This window comes from Cydia amplana, chromosome 2 (genome assembly GCF_948474715.1).
Source record: "Cydia amplana chromosome 2, ilCydAmpl1.1, whole genome shotgun sequence".
Lineage (NCBI taxonomy): Eukaryota > Metazoa > Arthropoda > Insecta > Lepidoptera > Tortricidae > Cydia > Cydia amplana.
The window spans coordinates 4,950,017-4,970,621 of NC_086070.1; the positions used below are offsets into that span (position 1 = coordinate 4,950,017).

Consider the following 20,605-nt stretch of genomic DNA (forward strand, 5'->3'; position numbering starts at 1 on the left):
CAGTAATTTGGTATGTATTTTAGACTAATCCATTCAGCCATTTTCAATTTTTTCTACTCCAGCACTTAAATGTGTCAATTAAATGACTGACAGTGATATCTAAAGCAATGTCATTTGAATGATTTGTCTATAGGCTCATAAGATGACTGCTAGCAGTCATCTTATGAGTATAATACAACTGCTTTATTTTTTTTAAAGATACAAGTTCCGATCATCTTGATTGAAAGAGGTATGTTTTCATTTACAATAATAACTCTTTTTTTTTTTAAATAATAACTCAATTTTTAGGGTTCCGTAGCCAAATGGCAAAAAACGGAACCCTTATAGATTCGTCATGTCTGTCTGTCTGTCTGTCTGTCTGTCCGTCTGTCCGTCTGTCTGTCCGTCCGTATGTCACAGCCACTTTTCTCCGAAACTATAAGAACTATATTGTTGAAACTTGGTAAGTAGATGTATTCTGTGAACCGCATTAAGATTTTCACACAAAAATAGAAAAAAAACAATAAATTTTTGGGGTTCCCCATACTTCGAACTGAAACTCAAAAATTTTTTTTTCATCAAACCCATACCTGTGGGGTAATGGATAGGTCTTCAAAAATGATATTGAGGTTTCTAATATCATTTTTTTCTAAACTGAATAGTTTGCGCGAGAGACACTTCCAAAGTGGTAAAATGTGTGTCCCCCCCCCTGTAACTTCTAAAATAAGAGAATGATAAAACTAAAAAAAATATATGATGTACATTGTACATTACCATGCAAACTTCCACCGAAAATTGGTTTGAACGAGATCTAGTAAGTAGTTTTTTTTATACGTCATAAATCGCCTAAATACGGAACCCTTCATGGGCGAGTCCGACTCGCACTTGGCCGCTTTTTTTTTAAATAATAACTCTTTTTTTTTAATAATAACTCTTTTTAGGGTTCCGTAGCCAAATGGCAAAAAACGGAACCCTTATAGATTCGTCATGTCTGTCTGTCTGTCCGTCTGTCCGTCCGTATGTCACAGCCACTTTTCTCCGAAACTATAAGAACTATACTGTTGAAACTTGGTAAGTAGATGTATTCTGTGAACCGCATTAAGATTTTCACACAAAAATAGAAAAAAAATAATAAATTTTTGGGGTTCCCCATACTTCGAACTGAAACACAAAAATTTTTTTTTCATCAAACCCATACGTGTGTACCCGTACATGGATAGGTCTTCAAAAATGATATTGAGGTTTCTAATATCATTTTTTTCTAAACTGAATAGTTTGCGCGAGAGACACTTCCAAAGTGGTAAAATGTGTGTCCCCCCCCCTGTAACTTCTAAAATAAGAGAATGATAAAACTAAAAAAAATATATGATGTACATTACCATGCAAACTTCCACCGAAAATTGGTTTGAACGAGATCTAGTAAGTAGTTTTTTTTTATACGTCATAAATCGCCTAAATACGGAACCCTTCATGGGCGAGTCCGACTCGCACTTGGCCGCTTTTTTTTTGCTGCAGCTGTCATAGAAAAAGTAATGTATGCAACAGCTCATAATTGGTTCTTAAAATTCTCGGGTCTTTTTTTACAAAACTCGACTACGTCTCGTTTTGTAACTTCGACCCTTGAATTTTAAGAACCCTTATTATATCACTGTTGCATAAACTACTATAGAGCTCTTGATAGTCAACTGTGCATTGTGAAATTTTTGAACGCTTTCTAATAATTTGTTAGACCAAGAGATGGCAAGGTGCGAAGTCGGTGGAGGGGGAAGTGGCGCTGATCGTCACAAACACAGGTAATCTTATGGAATGTCCGCCATTAGTACTAGCGGCAGCCGCTTGAACTAATTTTACTCCATAAGATTTAACGTAGAAAGTCCGCCAAAATGAGGGCAGCACCAGTCGTGCACCTAGCGAATATTTGTGATCTACTCACAAAGCCCTTTCATTCGGTACCCCACATGATATTTTTAAAAGAAAAGTTTGTACGGCAGTACTTTATGACGTCACAGCAAGTACCCCCACCAATTTCGCGCTTGTCGTCTCATATATTTGTGTTCAGGGCATAACACTGAATGCATCGATACCAAATTCACCCATATCCGAGACGACATGAGCGAAACTCGACTTCCAGAAGACTACGTTCGCTGGCCGGTTTACTAAGTAGGAAACTACCCTATTGAAGTCAGATCGGTTTTCCTAGGATAGCGGCACCGTCATATAGCAGCCGTCTCCATACTAAATAATACGGCTAAATATGGATGTCGTAGTATTTGTATGGAGACGGCCGCTATATGACGGCACCGCTATCGGAGGAAACCTTGCGAGTTATTGGAGAATTGGAGAAACAAAATTTGGTTTCTTTATTGTATTGATTGACACACAATGTCGGCCCGGTATACGTTCGTAAATACAATAGCTGCAGATTCATCGAACTGGGTTTAGAGGTAATATTGCATATAATATTTAAAAGACGTTTCAATTCACAATCATAGTTTACTTTCATTTGATAACATATACAAAAAAACAACTTGAAACCATCACATTACCATGCAATATTTTATAGGAGTAAGCAATTACAATATTAAGATTTTACGATTAGTATTGAATGTCGACAATTTAAAACTCTATAGAGACCTAATTACACGACATTTTCAACTTATTCAAGATTTTTTTTTTCATTTAATTCTAGCAAGATAAATTATCAGTATAATACGAGACATTGTCGACATAAGATAAATGTAAGCTCTAAAGTAATTAAATCTTAAGTCTAAAAGTCAAATCTGTTTTTTTTTTCATTTCCATGCTTTTTATACAATCCAATGATTGCGAACATAACATATTAAAGACAATCACACATGCTATGTGACTGACACCAGTCCCATCCGTTTTCACACGAGGTACATCGCACTAATCGTTAATATATTAGTTGTACTGGCCAAGAGGCGTCACCCGTGCTGTGAGCGTGGTAGACTAGCGTACGTTTAGAGTGCAAGGCACTGGAGACGGGATCAGCTCGAGCGGGGCCCGATTATTTCTGCATGATCGACGTGAGCAGAGCATCCTTGAGCCTCTTGGCCATCTCCTCCAGGATGCCGGCCTGAACTCTGAGCTTCTTGTTCCTCTCCTCGAGTTGGTCGGCCTCCTGCTCCATCTGGAGTTCCTTCAGTTTCCTGTGCATCCTGGATCGCTTGGAAGCCTCGTTGTTTTTGTCCCTCAGTTCCCTGTACTTCGTGTCCTGCGTGGACATGGAGGAGTTCTCGCTGCACGCGTTGGAGACGGCGCTGTCTCTCCGCTTGGGAGGGCGTCCTCTGCGGGCCCTCGTGAGCTGCTGCGAGCCCTCGAGCGCCAAGATCATGTCCTTTAGAGGTATGTTGGGCTTTCTCCTCTTGTATTTTCTGGGGGTGGTGCGCTCCTGATGTGGTGAATACTCCTCGTCGCTGTCCTCGCTGCGGCGGCGGCGCCGGGGCACCCTGGCGGCAGGCTCCTCCTCGGAGTCGGCCTGCGGCTCGCTCTTGGGTGTGATGGGCTGGTAGTCCAGCGGAGCCGGCGCCGCTGCCAGCGGAGACAAGAAAGTCTCCTGTACCAGAGTTTGCTGCCGAGATTTCTGAGGACAAAGAAATTTAAATAATTAATCAAATTAATTTAAATTTAAGCTGGCAAGAATAGATTGATTGACGAGTTGATGACTGATAGAAACAAGTAAATTTGCTCAAATATATTGAGCACTGTTCTGTGAAAACGACGCTCCAACCTAGGTACCTAATTAGTAATCACATTTATACTGGGGAACAAAGCAAATTATTTTAAGAAATATTTTTTAAGTAATTACACTACTATACATAAATGAAATAGATTGTTATGCTGTTGCGTACACTAAAGAAAAGGTGACCAAGTCCACCTATGGCCGAGGCGGGAATCGAACCCGGGTCTTGAGCTTACGCGGTTAACGTCCTGACCACTAGACCACCCGGCCACGGCGGTACCCGTCCCAAAATTCGCGCCTCGGCCACCGGTGGACTTGGTCACTTTGTCTTTAGTGTATGACTGTTATATATTTCAGTTAATAATGACTATAAAGTCTCAATGCAATGAGTGGCCTTCTCCTGAAGAGCTGTAGTGGGATACTTACCAAGCCAGCGAGGGGGTGTTTCTCCTGCTCCAGTTGCTCGACGAAGGACAGCACCTCGGGCGTGCTGATGACGTGGCCGGCCAGCGCGGGCCGCGCCGCCACGTCCAGCGACAGGCCCGCGTGTTTCCGTGGAGACACGATGTACTCTGTGATCACGTCGTCGCAGCGCTCCACCTCGCTCGGCGTCACCGACGCCATGTACTTCAGGTCCTGGGAGTCGTCATCGATGAAGGGCGTATCGTGTGTGAGGAGTTTAGTGTATGTGTCCCAGCCGGCCCGCTGCTCCTGCTGGTCGATGACCACGGGCAGGCTGGCGATGTCGACGAACTGCTCGGTCTCCGGCAGGGCGAACATCGCATCGACGCCCTCGGCCGGCGACAGCGGGTCCCTGGGCGTCGTGGTGTAGAAGCTCGCCTGCGCGGCGACGTTGGCGTCGAAGCTGTCCCAACCGGGGGACAGTGGTGTGTGTAGTGTGTCAGTGTTGAATGCCCTGTCTTCAATTTGTTTTGCTGAATCTGTGTTAGAAACTTGCTGTTAGAAAATACATTGGATTAGGCACCAATCATTCTTTCCATCGTCATATCGAGCATCCCTTCACGTCATTTCGTTAATTTTGTGATAAATTTGAAAACTACTGGTTAACAGACTGATGCTGATTTTAGCAGGCGTGGCTCACTCCGCGATTTCGTCGCTTTGTTACAGGTAGCTAAAAGTACATCCGTTCCACACCAATTTTGGTGGCTAGCCATAAGCCGCGCGTGGCGCTGTCGCCACCTAGCGGCCATATCTGTGCTGATCGTAACAGACGCGTTTTGTTAGAGTGAGTCTTCTGTACCTAGTACTATTATTTATTCTGTGATTTTAGTAACATGTAGATTATTTTCAGGGATAGTTTTAGGCACTAATGCTTTACGAGTCTTTACAGTACTGCATGTAAAGTAGGTAAGGTACGATTGTATTACTAGTGTTCGCTAAAAGTAGCGAGAGAGTAAAGAGTAAGAAATATGTAATCACGACGTGATGTAAAATATCTCACCAATGATTTGTGCTTGTTCTTCCTTGGCGGGATCGGAGCACCACCCAGCCAGTTCTTGGAAGAACTCGTAGTCCGTGTCGTGATACATATTGCTCTCGAACACTGGCTCCGGTTTCAGATACTCCTGAAAATTCAGTTTAACCATGTTAGCAAAAATCCTGGAGGTGAGCGGAGCTAAAAGTAATCTTATCATACATAATAATTGATTATTTTAGGTACTCACGTGAGTACTCACCTCGGCGAAGCTGCAGTGCGGCTGAGGCGTTGCGGTTGGTCCGTCGGCGATTACTCCGTTCAGGCCGTTCTCCTGATTCTCTTTCTTTATGCGATCTATGTCTACCACATTCAAAATACTTTGAGTCCTGTGACTCGTTTGCGAAAAAACCATATCTTTTGGTGTATAAATTGTTGTTTTGATATCCGAGATTGTCGGTGCCACTCGCACAGATGATCTTTTGACCAACCATTTTGAATAGAACTACAAACAAAAATGATACGACGTAACATAATGTGCACATCCGTATGAAGCCAGGAGGAGGGGGAAGGGAGGGGGCTGATGGAAAAATACACGAATATGCTTGATTATATTATTATATGTAAGACATTGAAAATGAAAAATAAATAATGGATATGTTTCAAGACTTTCAAGGAGAGATTCAAAAGCTCGAAAAAAAATATGTATCGGGGTAGAAGATGCAATAAGAAGTCGGACGCATATACATATTATGTAGAGGTGTATGATAATTAGGACTTTTAGGACAGACGATAAAGAGCAAAGGTCTCTCGGAGAGCATTCTGTCCCGTTTTCCACATGCATTTATGATAATAATGATGTGCTCGGTCACCGTGACTGGCAGAATCGAGGCATTACGTAACGTCACAAGAGACCTTGGCCACGACATTATAATAGATAAATGCTTTACATACATGTGTAGTTTTTATATAGAGTTGGATAACGCATAAATATATATTATATGTAACCATACCTATATAGGTATAACATGAACGGAAGATTAAACCCTAGTTTGATTTGAATGAAAATATATTTTTAGATTTTATTTGTAATGTAGCGTAGGTACCTAGAGAGAATTTCCTGCAAGTAAAAAATGAGTGTAATTGGTCCCGGAAACTGCTATTAAGCGAGGCCCGGCTTGCAACCGGGCCTGACTATATCCGCCCCTGTGTTAGAATTAGACTTAGCTAGAAAAACGTGACTAAATTACTGTCTTTATACTAAAAGGGGAGACTGCTTCTACAAGCGAGACCCGGTGTGGTTAACCGGGTCTGACTTTCAGACCCTGTTGTTAGATTAACTTAACTAGACTTAGCTAGGGAATCGTAATTAGAATTACATATGTGTTTTAAGCTAAAATAAACGCTAACTATATTCTATGGAATTATGTATCAAGATGTAATATTTCTTAGAACTAGGGCGAAAAGGTACCTACGTTATCTTAACACTAATTAAATTAGTAATAAAGATAGGAATTTTAATGGTTTTTAAATGTTAATCCATTATTTGTTTTTCATTAATAGATCATTACGCAATAATGTAGTGTAGAAGCATTATTGAACTTGTTAACTGTTTAATTTGCGTCATGAACCTGTACTAGTCATTGTATGAAATGTTCGTGCTCATGTTTAGCGACAGGAGTAATTTAGATGAAGCTCACTGTGTGTGTGTGTGTGTGTGTGTGTGTGTGTGTGTGTGTGTGTGTGTGTGCGTGTGTAAACGTGTTGTTTATATATGTGATGTATATTTATTAAGAGTACCTATATTTAATATTTATTTTTTGCTCAAATAGAAAATTGAATTGTAACTGTTTACAATATTCGTTTATTGTGTATTCGTGTAATGTCAGACGTTGTGCGTTGGTACCGTGGTACCAGTAGACTTGAATGTAAGACTTTTAAGAGCCAGGACATGGATGATGATAATGAGGAATGATATGATCAGAATTTAGAATTCGTCTCTACGCCCACTGCTAAAAAAAATCGAAGAATTTAGTTATGTAATTATTTTCCACAAAAGAACTTGAAGTTCAGTTTAAGTAGGTATATAATGCACGTGATTTTGTCTCGAAGTGACTAAACAGTAAGTCATACGAGGCTAATTTATTGTAACCACGATTTAAATGCAAAGATTTTGATAAAATTTATGTTTAATTTGCATTTTTTTATCAGGAATCGTATAGTTAATTAGTTTTAAATGCAATCCTTAGTTAATTGCTTTTCCGTTCAAAAAAGTTCAGTCTACATTTGAATTTTTAGCTAAAATAGCTTCTGGTGTTGACCCCGAGACGCAAGGGCATGTGGGTTCTGTAACAGAAAGGGTTATGGAGGTTGCGCGAACGCAATAATACTTACTTGTTCGAACTCTTCTTGAGCTCTAGTTGAAATTGTAACCCTTTAGGCTCCCAACCAAGTGACTGTCACGACAGTAGGCCTGCAACAACGAAAAAAATACGCGTTAATACCTAAATATCATAGAACACGCAAACAAAACGGCGGCCTAAAAATTATCCCTTTTCTATAGCAACGTACTTACTTTAATTTAGTATAATACATATCTATTGTGACGACCGGTTTGGCGCAGTGGTACAGTGTCTGCCTACTGTGCACGAGGTCTCGGGTTCGAATCCTGGTAAGGTTGGGCATTTATTTGTGTGACGAGCACGAATATTTGTTCCTGAGTCATGGATGTTTTATTTATATGTATACCAAGGGTATGTATATATGAATTGTATGGGATGTATATATTTTCCCGCGTAGAAATCGTATTTCGCATATCCCTCAGGAAACATATTTTTTACCGGAACAATAAGTATCCTATGTGTTAATAATTATGTATCCTATGTGTTATCGACACACAGTCTTTCCGACAGTCGATCAAATATCGATATCACGGTGTCCCGGCTCAGTTCCCGTAAGTATCGTTGTGTGCGTGCGTGATGACACGACTCGCTGGTCGTTCGCATGTACATAGACAGCGAAATGATGCGCGTGTATTGTGCAATAGGAGCGTCCATCTACAAGTGTGCGTACTTTAGGTGTGTGCGTGCGTTGTCTTTATAATTACTGGTGCTTTGTGTGGGTTCAAGAACTTGCGACAGGCGTATTCAATACAAATCGCCGTGCATGTCCGATCTCCTTCCTTCCTATATCTGTGGTTTATCCCTATGACCAGGCGTGTCTCACTCCGCGATTTCGTCGCTTTGCTACAGGTAGCTAAAAGTACATCCGTTCGGCCTCAATTTTGGGGAAAGCCATAAGCCGCGCGTGGCGCTGTCGCCACCTAGCGGCCATATATTATTATGTGCGGATCGTAATGGCTCCTCTACACGATGGGCCAACGCCGGCCACTCCAAGGGACGCAGCCATGCCGTAGAATGAGATAGCAATATCACTTGCTCCCTCTAACGCATAAATGCGTCCTTTGGAGTGGCCGGCGTTGGCCCATCGTGTAGAGGAGCCATAACAGACGCGTTTTGTTAGAGAGTGAGTCTTCTGTACTTAGTACTATTATTTATTCTGTGCTATCAGTTATTTTATTATATTATTTATTTTATGCTTTGAAATCCGAAACAGTATAATGGGTAGGCTCTAGGTTCTAGGTATTACCAAGCCGCCTACGACGTCGTGTAGTCTTGCCTACGACGCAATAAAACACCAATGTAGGTCAAGGCAAAAATAAGGCACCATAAAGCAATAGTAGTCTACTTATATCAACATTACAACAATCCCCTTAACTATCCCTGTCTGTATTTCAAAGTTAATAGGTAGGTAAGTACATAGAAACTCTACATGTGCGTAGTAAATCTTTCATAATTACGACATTTTTCTTCTGGTTTTATTTGCAGAGTTATTGAATAAGATACAAGATAGTTTTTTAAGTCCCTATCCCTAGGGACGATATATCTAACGGAAAACACCTGGGCAAAGACCTTACAAGACGAGACCAGCAGCTTAAGTGGGTTACAAGAACCGTTATTACAAGGAAAACGACTGGAATTTCAATTATTAATTGCTTGCTGCGTCAGGGGTTTCCCGTCTTCGTCCGCCCACTCACTCACGCACGGTGCGCGGCGGGGGCTTCGAGAGTACATACATTTCTCACGGCCATTTTATTGTTCTGATAGAATTCGGTGCAAAACTTATGTAGTTTCAACTCACAATTTTGACTACTTTTCTACTATCTAAGCTTCAGTAAATCACTAGGCATTGAAAAGGTACATACCTACTAGTAATTCCTAAAGGCATACCTCGGCTATTTTGAATAGGTGGTTTTAAAGCCCTAATATGTAGTTTAATGTCAATATATATAAAAAAATCTTATTTACTATCTTATTAGGATTTTCTTATAGGTAGCTACTTAATCATAAATAATATAAAAGTAATAATAACTCAAAAGTCAAAACTCGAGCAACAGATTAAAAGTTAAACCCCTCGCCCGACTCCCAGCACTTAAATGTTGTCATAGGTAATAGGCTAGATGACAAATTTTCATTTATGGTATCAATCGATCAGGTTTGTTTTTAGGATCAAAGGTCTATATGGGACCCAGTGCATTAAAGCAATACAAAAGTTAGAAATTATAGTCAAAGTCCGACACGACAGTCGTACTTCACTCGCGAAACGCCCTTAACAAATCGCTATGTGACGCCAAGGTCACTGAGATCGCATCTTGAAGTATGAACAAAACAAGAAAATTGCATTTTTGTCGGTGAAATGTTGCGTTTAGTTGCTATACCTACAATCTTTTTTTGGATAAAATGTGAGGAATCGAATGGTATACTTAGGTACTTATTTCGTTTTTGGAAGTTAAAAATAATCTTAAATTTTGAAACTTTCAGGTGCTGTATTTTTGTATTATTTCCATATACATATTTTTTTAATATTTACAATATAGTGATACATTGCTCATTTGCTATCTATTGTACTAGATTTTCTTATAAAATTCAACATGTGTCATCATCTCTACAATAGGTAGGTACTTATGTACCTACTTAAAACCAATTTACGATGTCAAATTTATCAAATTATTAACAAAGTAATCGAATCAATAACTTAAGAATTGAAACAATAATCAACTACTCGGAAGCAACTCGGAAGGAACAAAGTCGAAATTTCTAGAATTGAAAGCTGGCGTAGAATCAGAATATGCCAATTCGGTTCCAATTCCAAATCAAATAGACGAGTGAGGGAGCGAGCAGCCGTTCAAAACGAGGGGACGACACCGACAGGTTGGAACTTGCTCGCGGGAGGTACGTCGACGCAAGCTGCATATCACTGTATATCACTCCTTTCCGAGTTATAAAACATTGTACTTAAATTATAAAAAAATGTACCACCAAAATCCAAGCTGAATCGACTTACTTTGGAAAAACAATATTGGAATAATTTAACTAAACTCACCTCGTTACGAACAAATAATGTAACGCCTCCAGTCGAGTAGAGCTCGTGGAACTTTTCTTTTCACAAAGAATTAAATTAATTGAATGCCTTAACGCGTATGTCTTATTAGCGTTAGCTAGCAAAGGCAATTGAACCGAGTAAAAAGTTAGCGTACGGTAATAGCGCAAATGCGGAGAGCAGTACGTGCACTCCGTTAAGACTCCGAAAATGTTGTGCAATAACAACGTGCTCGCAGCAGACACAGTTTTCTTCTATCCCCACCATTCACAATTTCATTCTAAAAATAAATTTGCCGCTCCGCTATTGGCCGCCGGTAATGACGTCAACTGGGAGGGCCAATGAGATGGGGTTACAGTCACGAGACGTAGGACATCGACTCGTATCATAGTGTGTGTGGATGCGGAGCGGAGCTATGCATGTTGGATCTTGTTTTTCACAAGTGCCATTGCCATGGGTTTTTAACTAAAGCCGGCAAAGCCGCTGTGCAAGAGAAACGATTGCTTTGGTCGGAAACATAACATCCATCGGTAATTCCGTGTGAACGCTGCAGAATGATTCATTTTCTTCAATGTTTGGAGCGAGCAAAAATTTACGGCTCCTCATCGTGGCCTGGCTGCTGGCTGGTCAGAATTTTAAATAAGTATAAATGACGAATAAACTACTATCGTATCGCTATCGATAACAGCAAGCAAGGGCCAAGTTCTTTATAGTTTGTCAAAGGACTGTCTCAGTCTCACTTGAAACATAGAGAGAATCCTTCTAATATTAGCTTTGTCTGTACTAGCAGGCACCCAAAAGAAAAGGACGAGTATACATAGGTAGGTAGTTTTTTTGTTTTTATTTACTAACAAATTGGTTTGACCAACTATAATAAATAGTAAATTTACTAGGAATAAATATATTTTTTAGCTAATTCCACCACACCACATAAGGGACCGGTCCACAGTGGGTCCACAAATCATTCTTGTCCGCTTTACACAAAAATGCGCTGCCGAATAATAATCTTCTTAAGAAAAAATCTCATTGCTCTCTGATGTAATGCAATGCATGTAATTAATGTTATTTTCCTTATTGCAATTCCGAGAAGAGGATGAGCGCCGTAGGTAGCTGTCGTGCACAATAACAACCCAAAAATAACCAGTAAAATAGGTAGTCTCAACATTCACCACGGTCTGTCTTGTCTTGTTGCCACGTCGTCAAAACAGATGAAAAACACGTTTGTACTAACTTTACTGAGGTATTAATTAGCTTGAATTTCGGAGATCAATCACCAGATCACCACATAAAGTTTAGGATTTTTTTTACTGTTTTGTGTCCCACTCCCAACGGCCCTATTAACGCCACTGATTTGCTTTTTTGAAAATGAAAAGTGATAATTAAAGTCGACACTCGTTCTCCGGAGTGTCATTGTCCGGAGGGTTTTTTCCCCCAGAGGGTTTTTTAGCAAATTTTTCATTAGCCTTTTTTTCCCACCCGAATTTCTTCCCATAGGGGCCATAGGTACCCTTTTTTGTCATTCGCTTGTTTCTGAGAGACTGGAGAGTGGAGAGATAGGCTCCAAAATTAGGAAATCCATCAAAAATACGAGTACAATTCGTACAATGAACATATAAATTGACTGTACTTTGCCTTGAAGCAATGCAAGGTCAGTTGTTTTTCTAGAATGATTCACAACTCAATATCTTGCTCGAACTAAACATAGTTGATAGTATGACATCAACGATAGGTTGTTCAACCCTAGTACGTCGATTATGTGTTACAAAATTTGTTTAGGGGGCTGAGATTTAATTTTTATGATTATATGTCCTGTATCCATCTCAGTTGCTATTTTGCCATTGGTCCTTTTTTTAACAGATTAGGGCCCGAGCCTTTACCTTGACTATTCAACCATTTCAACCCAATCTCTCAATCTGATTTCTTAATTAGTGGAATTGGCACGACATTTCATGTCAATGTAAATTATCTTATGCTGTCGGAGCCCGGAAATCTGCAAAATCAAAGTTTTCACGAATTATATTTACACGTGCTGGAAGTTTAAGCTATTTAGCTGAAACCGGAAAGATGTATTTACTCGATCGTCGCACCTGGTGAGAGATATCGTGTCGTGTTCTAATCTAGTGTACCTAGTACCTATGTACATCTACATCTACACGATACGGTGGAAACCACCCATTGGGGCCTCGTACTCGTACCTCTCTGTGAAGTGCAACTCGCTGTAGCACCGTGACTATGCAATTACTACGACATGTTATGTACTCGAATGCTAATGTTACTCAGGAAAATTTATATATAAAGGTCATCATCATTAACTTAAGAGTTATTCTCTTGTCGGTGGAGTATCTTCCAGCATTCCCTATCTTGCGCCAGCTCTTTGACTTTCTGATACGACACGACCCCCACTTTTTCTTTCACTTGGTCTAGAAAGCTGCGTCTGGGTTTTCCTTTACCCCGCTTACGTCCTATCCGCCCCTCCAGGATAGTTTACAAAGTATAAGAAGATTAAGAAGTTATTAATATATAAATAAAGGTACACGTTTTAATGCTGTTGAGTGTAGTTTTATCGGCACAGTCCACAATGTTATGCGTTGACTTTATGTAGCTTTCACCTACGTTATGTTATGTTATATGCTATTTAAATATATATATTTTTTTTAGTTGACATGATTCGGTAAAGCATGCAATTTTATCAGAGTTGAGGTCGTCGTCGATGATAAGATAGCGGTGAAGGCGTCTAAATAATCAATGGCAGCTTTAAAGTAGGCATGGCATGATATATAGTGAGAATAATTAATTCCCTTCTTCCTCGCGTTATCCCGGCATTTTGCCACGGCTCATGGGAGCCTGGGGTCCGCTTGGCAACTAATCCCAGGAATTGGCGTGGGCACTAGTTTTTACGAAAGCGACTACCATCTGACCTTCCAACCCAGAGGGGAAACTAGGCCTCATTGGGATAAGTCCGGTTTCCTCACGATGTTTTCCTTCACCGAAAAGCGACTGGTAAATATCAAATGATATTTCGCACATAAGTTCCGAAACATTTCCGAAAAGCTCATTGGTACGAGCCGGGGTTTGAACCCGCAACCTCCGGATTGCAAGTCGCATGCTCTTACCGCTAGGCACCAGCGCTTGGAGGACATTAGTTGTTCGGAAATGTTGAACTTGTTGAAGATCTGGGCTAATAAAATTAACCGAAGGCCGATTATAGGCCGACGCAATTTTTTACATGTCACACCTTTGAGTGTCATACGTTTAGGGTCAATATCCGTCAATGTGACTGCGTATATAACAATTAATTACGCTAGTGAATCTGTTACCGTGTTACGACGATACACTAGCTAGAATAAAGGCAAGACAAACAGACCTGACTGTAGTTATGATTGTTATGAAGTAGCAGTGAGTTATTAGAATTCCTTATACAGGGTGTCCCAAGAAGTAGTGATATACTGAAGCTGGGAGGTAGAGGACCTAGAGGGCTATCTGAATCACCCCCATGTATGTTCCGCGATTTTTCGTATTTTCGGAGTTATGATTTTTTTTAATTTTTCACCTATCGCCGAGTACGATGAGATTTTTAACCGCCTTCAAAAAAAAAGGAGGTTCTCAGTTTGACCCGTATGTATGTATGTATGTATGTACGTATGTATGTATGTATGTATGTATATTTGTTCGCGATTATCTCGCGTTTGGCTGAACCGATTTTGATGCGGTTTTCAGAAAACTGTTTCTTATATATACATAGATCTGAGCTGATGCTGAACCCTGGTTGTACCTAGTGGAACTCAGGTTTGGTGCAACATAGGCTCACGCTGTTTTGGTCATCCGACACGCCTTGATGAGCACTTGGGAGAGCAGTAACCAAGATAGAGCTGATGCTGAACCCTGGATGTACCTAGTGGAACTCGGGATGTACCTAGTGGAACTCAGGTTTGGTGCAACATAGGCCCACGCTATTTTGGTCATCCATCACATCATGATCAGCACTTGGGAGAGCAGTACCCAAGATAGAGCTGATGCTGAACCCTTACTGTACCTAGTGGAACTCAGGTTTGGTGCAACGTAGGCCAACGCTATTTTGGTCATCCGTCACATCTTGATGAGCACTTGGGAGAGCAGTACCCAAGATAGAGCTGATGCTGAACCCTTGCTGTACCTAGTGGAACTCAGGTTTGGTGTAACATAGGCCAACGCTATTTTCGTCATCCGTCACATCTTGATGAGCACTTGGGAGAGCAGTACCCAAGATAGAGCTGATGCTGAACCCTTGCTGTACCTAGTGGAACTCAGGTTTGGTGCAACATAGGCCAACGCTATTTTGGTCATCCGTCACATCTTGATGAGCACTTGGGAGAGCAGTACCCAAGATAGAGCTGATGCTGAACCCTTGCTGTACCTAGTGGAACTCAGGTTTGGTGCAACATCGGCACACTTTGTTTTGGTTAACCGACTTGTCGTCGTGTGCCTATGTTGCAGAGTTCCACTAGGTGGGTCGATGAACTTTTTTCTAACTGCCTTTAAAAAAAGGACGTTCTCAGTTTGACCCGTATGTATGTGTGTATGTTTGTTCGTGATTATCTCGCGTTTGGCTGAACCGATTTTGATTCGGTTTTCAGAAAAGTGTTTGTTACATTCTGGAGAAGGTTTTAGTGTACAGTAGGTACATGGATGGTTTGAAAAACCAATTGGACCCGGTAGGTGGCCATGCTATAATTTATGTTGCTGAATCCGATTTAGATAAAATAGTGGGAGTGGGAGTCGGACTCGGACTGGGACCGGGAATGGGAGTGGGAGTGGGAGCAATATACTTACAAATCGTTTAGCACCAAAACGTCATATTATGTTGTGTCGCGATTATCATCGAGTTAGGCCATCACCAACATTGGTAGGTAGTTACTAGCCCAAAACTAAATGGAGAGCCTAACAAACTAGTATTTTAGCCTAAAACCTAAAATAAATGAAGTACCTACCTATCACTAAAAAGTAAAAAATAAAATAAAATAAATAAAAAATAATTAAAAAATTAAAGATAAACAAAAATAAAACCAAAATAAAATAACTTAATATAATATCTTTTTTAAAAAAAGGGAACCGCCTTCAGAAAACCAACCCACTGAAAAGTACAAAATAATTTTTATATGGCACCCCTTTTCGTGTCCAGTCCCTATCCCGTCGTAAAGCAAATTTTTGCCAAAAAGTAATTAATACCTAATAATAAGAAAATTAATAACCATTCGGGTAATTACTTAGTTTTTGAAGGCGGTGCCAAACCAACAAAAACAGTATTTACTACCAATCAGAAAAAAAATACGAGTACGTAGTACCTACAAGAACTAAATTAATGAGTAAACTAAGTATGTCTTTATAATGCAAGTAAGTGCAGCGTTCTTTGTTGTCTAAAATATCGGTTCTCAAAAATTTTGGTTTGGCACCGACTTCAAAAACTAATTAATTACCCGGATGATTATTAATTTTCTTATTATTAGGTATTAATTACTTTTTGGCAAAAATTTGCTTTACGACGGGATAGGGACTGGACACGAAAAGGGGTGCCATATAAAAATTATTTTGTACTTTTCAGTGGGTTGGTTTTCTGAAGGCGGTTCCCTTTTTTTAAAAAAGATATTATATTAAGTTATTTTATTTTGGTTTTATTTTTGTTTATTATTTATGGTGACGTGAATTATTGCGGTAGATGCTTGATTTTTTTGTGTGCTAAGCTGATAGATAGGCCAATTCAGTATGGTAACATTTACTATCGTTAGATCTCTGAATGGAATTAAAAAAAAATTTAATGCCAAGAAAGATAAAATTACCCAGTATGTTTTATTTTTCTAAGCGCCCTTGAAGTTGTGAACATACTGGGTAATTTTATCTTTCTTGGCATTAATTTTTTTTAATTCCATTCAAAGATCTAACGATAGTAAATGTTACCATACTGAATTGGCCTATCTATCAGCGTAGCACACAAAAAAAATCAAGCATCTACCGCAATAATTCACGTCACCATAAATAAAAATCTCATCGTACTCGGCGATAGGTGAAAAATTTAAAAAAATCATAACTCCGAAAATACGAAAAATCGCGGAACATACATGGGGGTGATTCAGATAGCCCTATAGGTCCTCTACCTCCCAGCTTCAGTATATCACTGCTTCTTGGGACTACCTGTATAAGAGATACAGAATTCGATCTCCCTGGGAAATTTTTTGCACAAACTTTGTGCCACAAAGGAGTATGTATAATGCAGTCGAACCGCATATGTATACTACCAAATCTACCAATACGCATACATCAGTCTCGTAAAGTCGATGACGTCCACGATATATATTACCGTCCAGAGTAATAGTTATTCCCTGCTTTAAGGGGTTACTGCATTCAAGGGCGTCGCCAGGGGGTGGCAGACTGACAGCCCTAAATATAATAAAATTTGTAACTGTAAGGCCCTCCCAGGCCCAGGGAGAGGAAAGGGCCTTGGCCATTGACCAGTTGACCACATCAACTTCGGCAGGCAGGATTCGGCATAAAAATCATGTTTTGGCTCAAAGTTCGATTGCGGCTGCGGCCAAAAAACTGCCGAAACTTTCGGCCACGCCGAAACATGATTTCAACGTCTATAAAAGTTTCGGTTTCGACCGAAACTGAGTCTAAACCAAACCTTCGGCTTCACCCATTTATCGTGTCGTGACGGGTAAAACGTTTGCCGTAAAAATCCACAGTAAAATATAAACTGTCTAAAAGCACCCAATAATGACGATAATCAAAATGCTGTTTGTCAAAAGTTGTCCAAGAGCTTCTGAAGTGAATTAAGTTTCGTCGCGTCGCTACAAAAAGTACATGCCGCCCACACCAATTTTGGTGTCAAGCCTACTTAGTTGCCGCGCACCACTACGGAACAGAAGCCTCGCCTGCTCGCGCTTGCGCCACCTAGCGGTCATATCTGTCGTAATTGACGCGTTTTGTTAGAGAGTGAACCTTCTGTACCTAGTACATACTGTTATTTGTTCTGTGGTCGTCTGTGCGGAAAGAGAAGAGTCGTGAAGTGTATCCAATACATTATACGACTCTTCTCTTTCCGCACAGACTATCGTGAACGTAAGATGCATCAATGAATAATCGAACTCTGTATAGGTAGGTGCCACTACTTCTATCTTTCGCTAGCTTTATACTATCGCTAGACTAGAGGGTGGGGCGGTGGCTGGAAGGAAGAGGTGGGGTCAGAGGAGACGAGACGAAGAGGTCAAATCAAAGGGCAAGGGCGCGGAACGAAAGCGGGAGTTTTAAACTAAGTACTTACATCTTGATATGTCTTCTAAAAATGCTGGTCTTAAACTTCTTTGACTTCTCCTTTCGCAAACAAATATTTCTACACACAGTGCCCTGCATCAACTGGGGCATGGGATGGTTATACAACGCGCTGACCAAACTCTTGGGTTTTTGGGAGTACACGTAGCTCATGATACCTTCTCTACAACCTCGTCTTCTTTACTTTTAGATTTCTTTCTTTATTTGCAACGAAAAAACACTGGCGGAGGTCTTATAACTTCTGTTAATAAGACCGGAATTAAAATAAAATAGACGAATGTAACAGCCAGAATCACGAAAATAAACGCCGCTTACGGAAAAAAACTGAAATATGTTTTCTTTTCTTGATTCATAAACTATTATGAGTAAACAATACAATTTAGAGATTGAATCGCGTGTGTAACAGACAACCAGAAGCACGTGAAACTTTGACAAAGAGTGTGTCAGGAATGACGACTGGCTGCGGCTACGGCTAGGGCAGGCAGACCGGTACAGACAGAATAGAAGTTTCCCGTTGAGATGATAACCTCGAACCGGGGCGGCTGATGCAATAGTAACGTTCCGTTCTACATCTTTATCTAATTCTAGATGTTACAATTGAAAGGTTCTTGTAAACATGATATCTGAAAGTTATAGGACTGTTGGTATAATGTGTTCTTATTTACTACTATGTTTTTAATTTTTGAATTATAAATGAAAATGTCAGGAGATAAAAAATGATTTCTAAAAATAACTAATAGAACACACCTACAAAGTCCTCTGCGTAGAAAGGAAAATGTTAAATAACTTTAGTGCGTTCTTGTAGTCACGAGTTGCGCTAATTTTAATTATGTTTACAAATTGAAGACATTATTATTGATTCTCTACTCACCGGAGAAAAGTCATAAATTATAATGACAATGTTTCTTTACCTTATTTGGAAAACTCTTTGCAAGGATTTCCTGAATGTTGGTTCTGTTTTTCCATAGATGGTAGTATTTCTATAGATGTGGCCTACCGCGTGCCCCCGTAAGGGATAGACATAGATGACGTCACAAACCCGGGGATACCATATAGGTAAAAATTACCCCAATATTATCAAATATTGGAGTAATTTTAATCACGTTCACGAGTTGTTCGCCTACGTAAGACGCAGCGATAAATAAAATATCAATGGGCCAATTTTCTTTTTTTTTTTAATTTATTTAGAAAACAAACAGCCTTTTACAAATAAGTCTTACAAAAATGACTAAAAATAGACCTAAAGTTTCATACGTTACTAAGTTGACTATTACAATGAAAAGTAAATAGGTTACTTAATTATAAATTACCCGTAGGTATAGTTGTGAGTACAACACGCAAATAAAGTAAAAAAACAATGCAAAATATTTACTTGAAACAATTTTTCAATTACTAGTAAACAAAATATGCCGAACTTTGTTCTTGCAAACGGACAAACTATGAACAAAAATGTCTATATCATTAAGCGATTAATTATACATATTACAAGTAATAGAAAAGGTAGGTTTTCGTAATATGCTTTGAGCATATCCGGCAGTTTTGCGTCGGTGCCCAGTTTCTCCTTCCGGTTGCTAAAATCCATTTAGCACGCGTGCCTGCATCTTGTGAAAATCTGGAGGTAATAAACGAAATATTAATTTTGTAATCTATGACTCTTATTGCAAAATTAAGAATTAGTGCCTGCAGCATATCATAGAATTAGATTATCTGAGTCGTGGCAAAACCCCCTATAACGTTAGAAAGAATCCGTAATGCTTAAATAACATTGATATAGTATAAAGAACTGGATACCCAATCAGCCGCCAAAAATGGCCCCACAAAAGTGATGTCAAAACAGATCATGCATTACTTTTTCGTTTAGTCTTGTTTGAAACGCTCAAATGTGAAGTTGTCAACAATTACGAAATGTGCCGTTAAAATATGTAAAAATAACAATGATAAAGCAAGGAAAAAGGATGGAATGTATTTCTTTCGGTTAGTTCTTTGGATAGCATTACATAATTTATGTAATCTGGTGGTAATTTTATGGTTTTGAATAAATTAATTTGTTAGTACCAAAGAAGGGATGTCAAGGAACAAAATTCTAATGAGTCGATGTGAGGTCAATATTTTTTTTTATTTTTATATGGAATTCATAAGAAACAATATTATGTTTAAATTGAAGATTTCCAAGAAAACCTATGCGACGTGCAAAGTGGACTGCTATTTAATTATAGCAAGAGATAGGGGTGATGCAGTTTTAAACAAGGCAAAACGGCACTTGTGTGTTCGGCCCATTTCCCTGTTTCCGACATATACACCACCAATAAGGGCTTATATCGACTAACTGTAAATGCTAAACCTGTCGGAACACAGTGACAACCACAGGATTTTTTTTATAAAGTATAGGTAGACTTTATAAAAAAAATCCAATCAGTATCTAAATTTCCCCGTGCACCCGTGCTATGAGTAAATGTAGATCTTAAATACACAGTTATTTAATAAGTAGAATTTATTTCAAGGAAATTAGTATTTAAAGACGTATACTTACGAATTAAAAATTTAATTTGTTTGAATTTGAACCACGAATTAATTTTATTTGAGCTCCCGATTAAATTAAATTTGTTTTATTTATTACTTCAATTGGTTTTCCTGTACAGTAATACATATTAAAGTTTACCAAAGTGACTCCATTCATTCATTAGTCTCGTTTGACGTTGTTTGACGTAAATACGTTACGTTTAGTGCCATCGGACTAAATTTTTTAA

The 20,605-nt window shown here is 39.4% G+C and overlaps 1 protein-coding gene and 1 non-coding gene across 4 annotated transcripts; both read right to left on the minus strand.

Moving 5' to 3' along the window:
* Positions 1 to 2,783: 2,783 nt before the first annotated feature.
* On the minus strand, positions 2,784 to 18,174 carry LOC134662017 (uncharacterized). Of its 3 annotated transcripts, none has more exons than XM_063518261.1 (6): positions 17,851 to 18,174; positions 7,512 to 7,590; positions 5,368 to 5,622; positions 5,145 to 5,268; positions 4,109 to 4,623; positions 2,784 to 3,583 (listed from the first exon to the last, which is right to left on the minus strand). In XM_063518261.1, the coding sequence occupies exons 3-6, from the start codon at positions 5,530 to 5,532 to the stop codon at positions 3,008 to 3,010; spliced, it is 1,380 nt and encodes a 459-aa protein (XP_063374331.1). In that variant the 5' UTR covers positions 5,533 to 5,622; positions 7,512 to 7,590; positions 17,851 to 18,174; the 3' UTR covers positions 2,784 to 3,007. The 3 variants fall into 3 exon arrangements, with proteins under 3 accessions (XP_063374331.1, XP_063374329.1, XP_063374332.1); XM_063518259.1 differs by lacking the exon at positions 17,851 to 18,174 and adding an exon at positions 10,560 to 10,768; XM_063518262.1 differs by lacking the exon at positions 17,851 to 18,174 and adding an exon at positions 10,560 to 10,766 and having other exon boundaries at positions 5,380 to 5,622.
* On the minus strand, positions 3,881 to 3,952 carry Trnat-cgu (transfer RNA threonine (anticodon CGU)). The gene has a single exon. It is a non-coding gene; the product is annotated as a tRNA-Thr (tRNA).
* Positions 18,175 to 20,605: the final 2,431 nt, after the last annotated feature.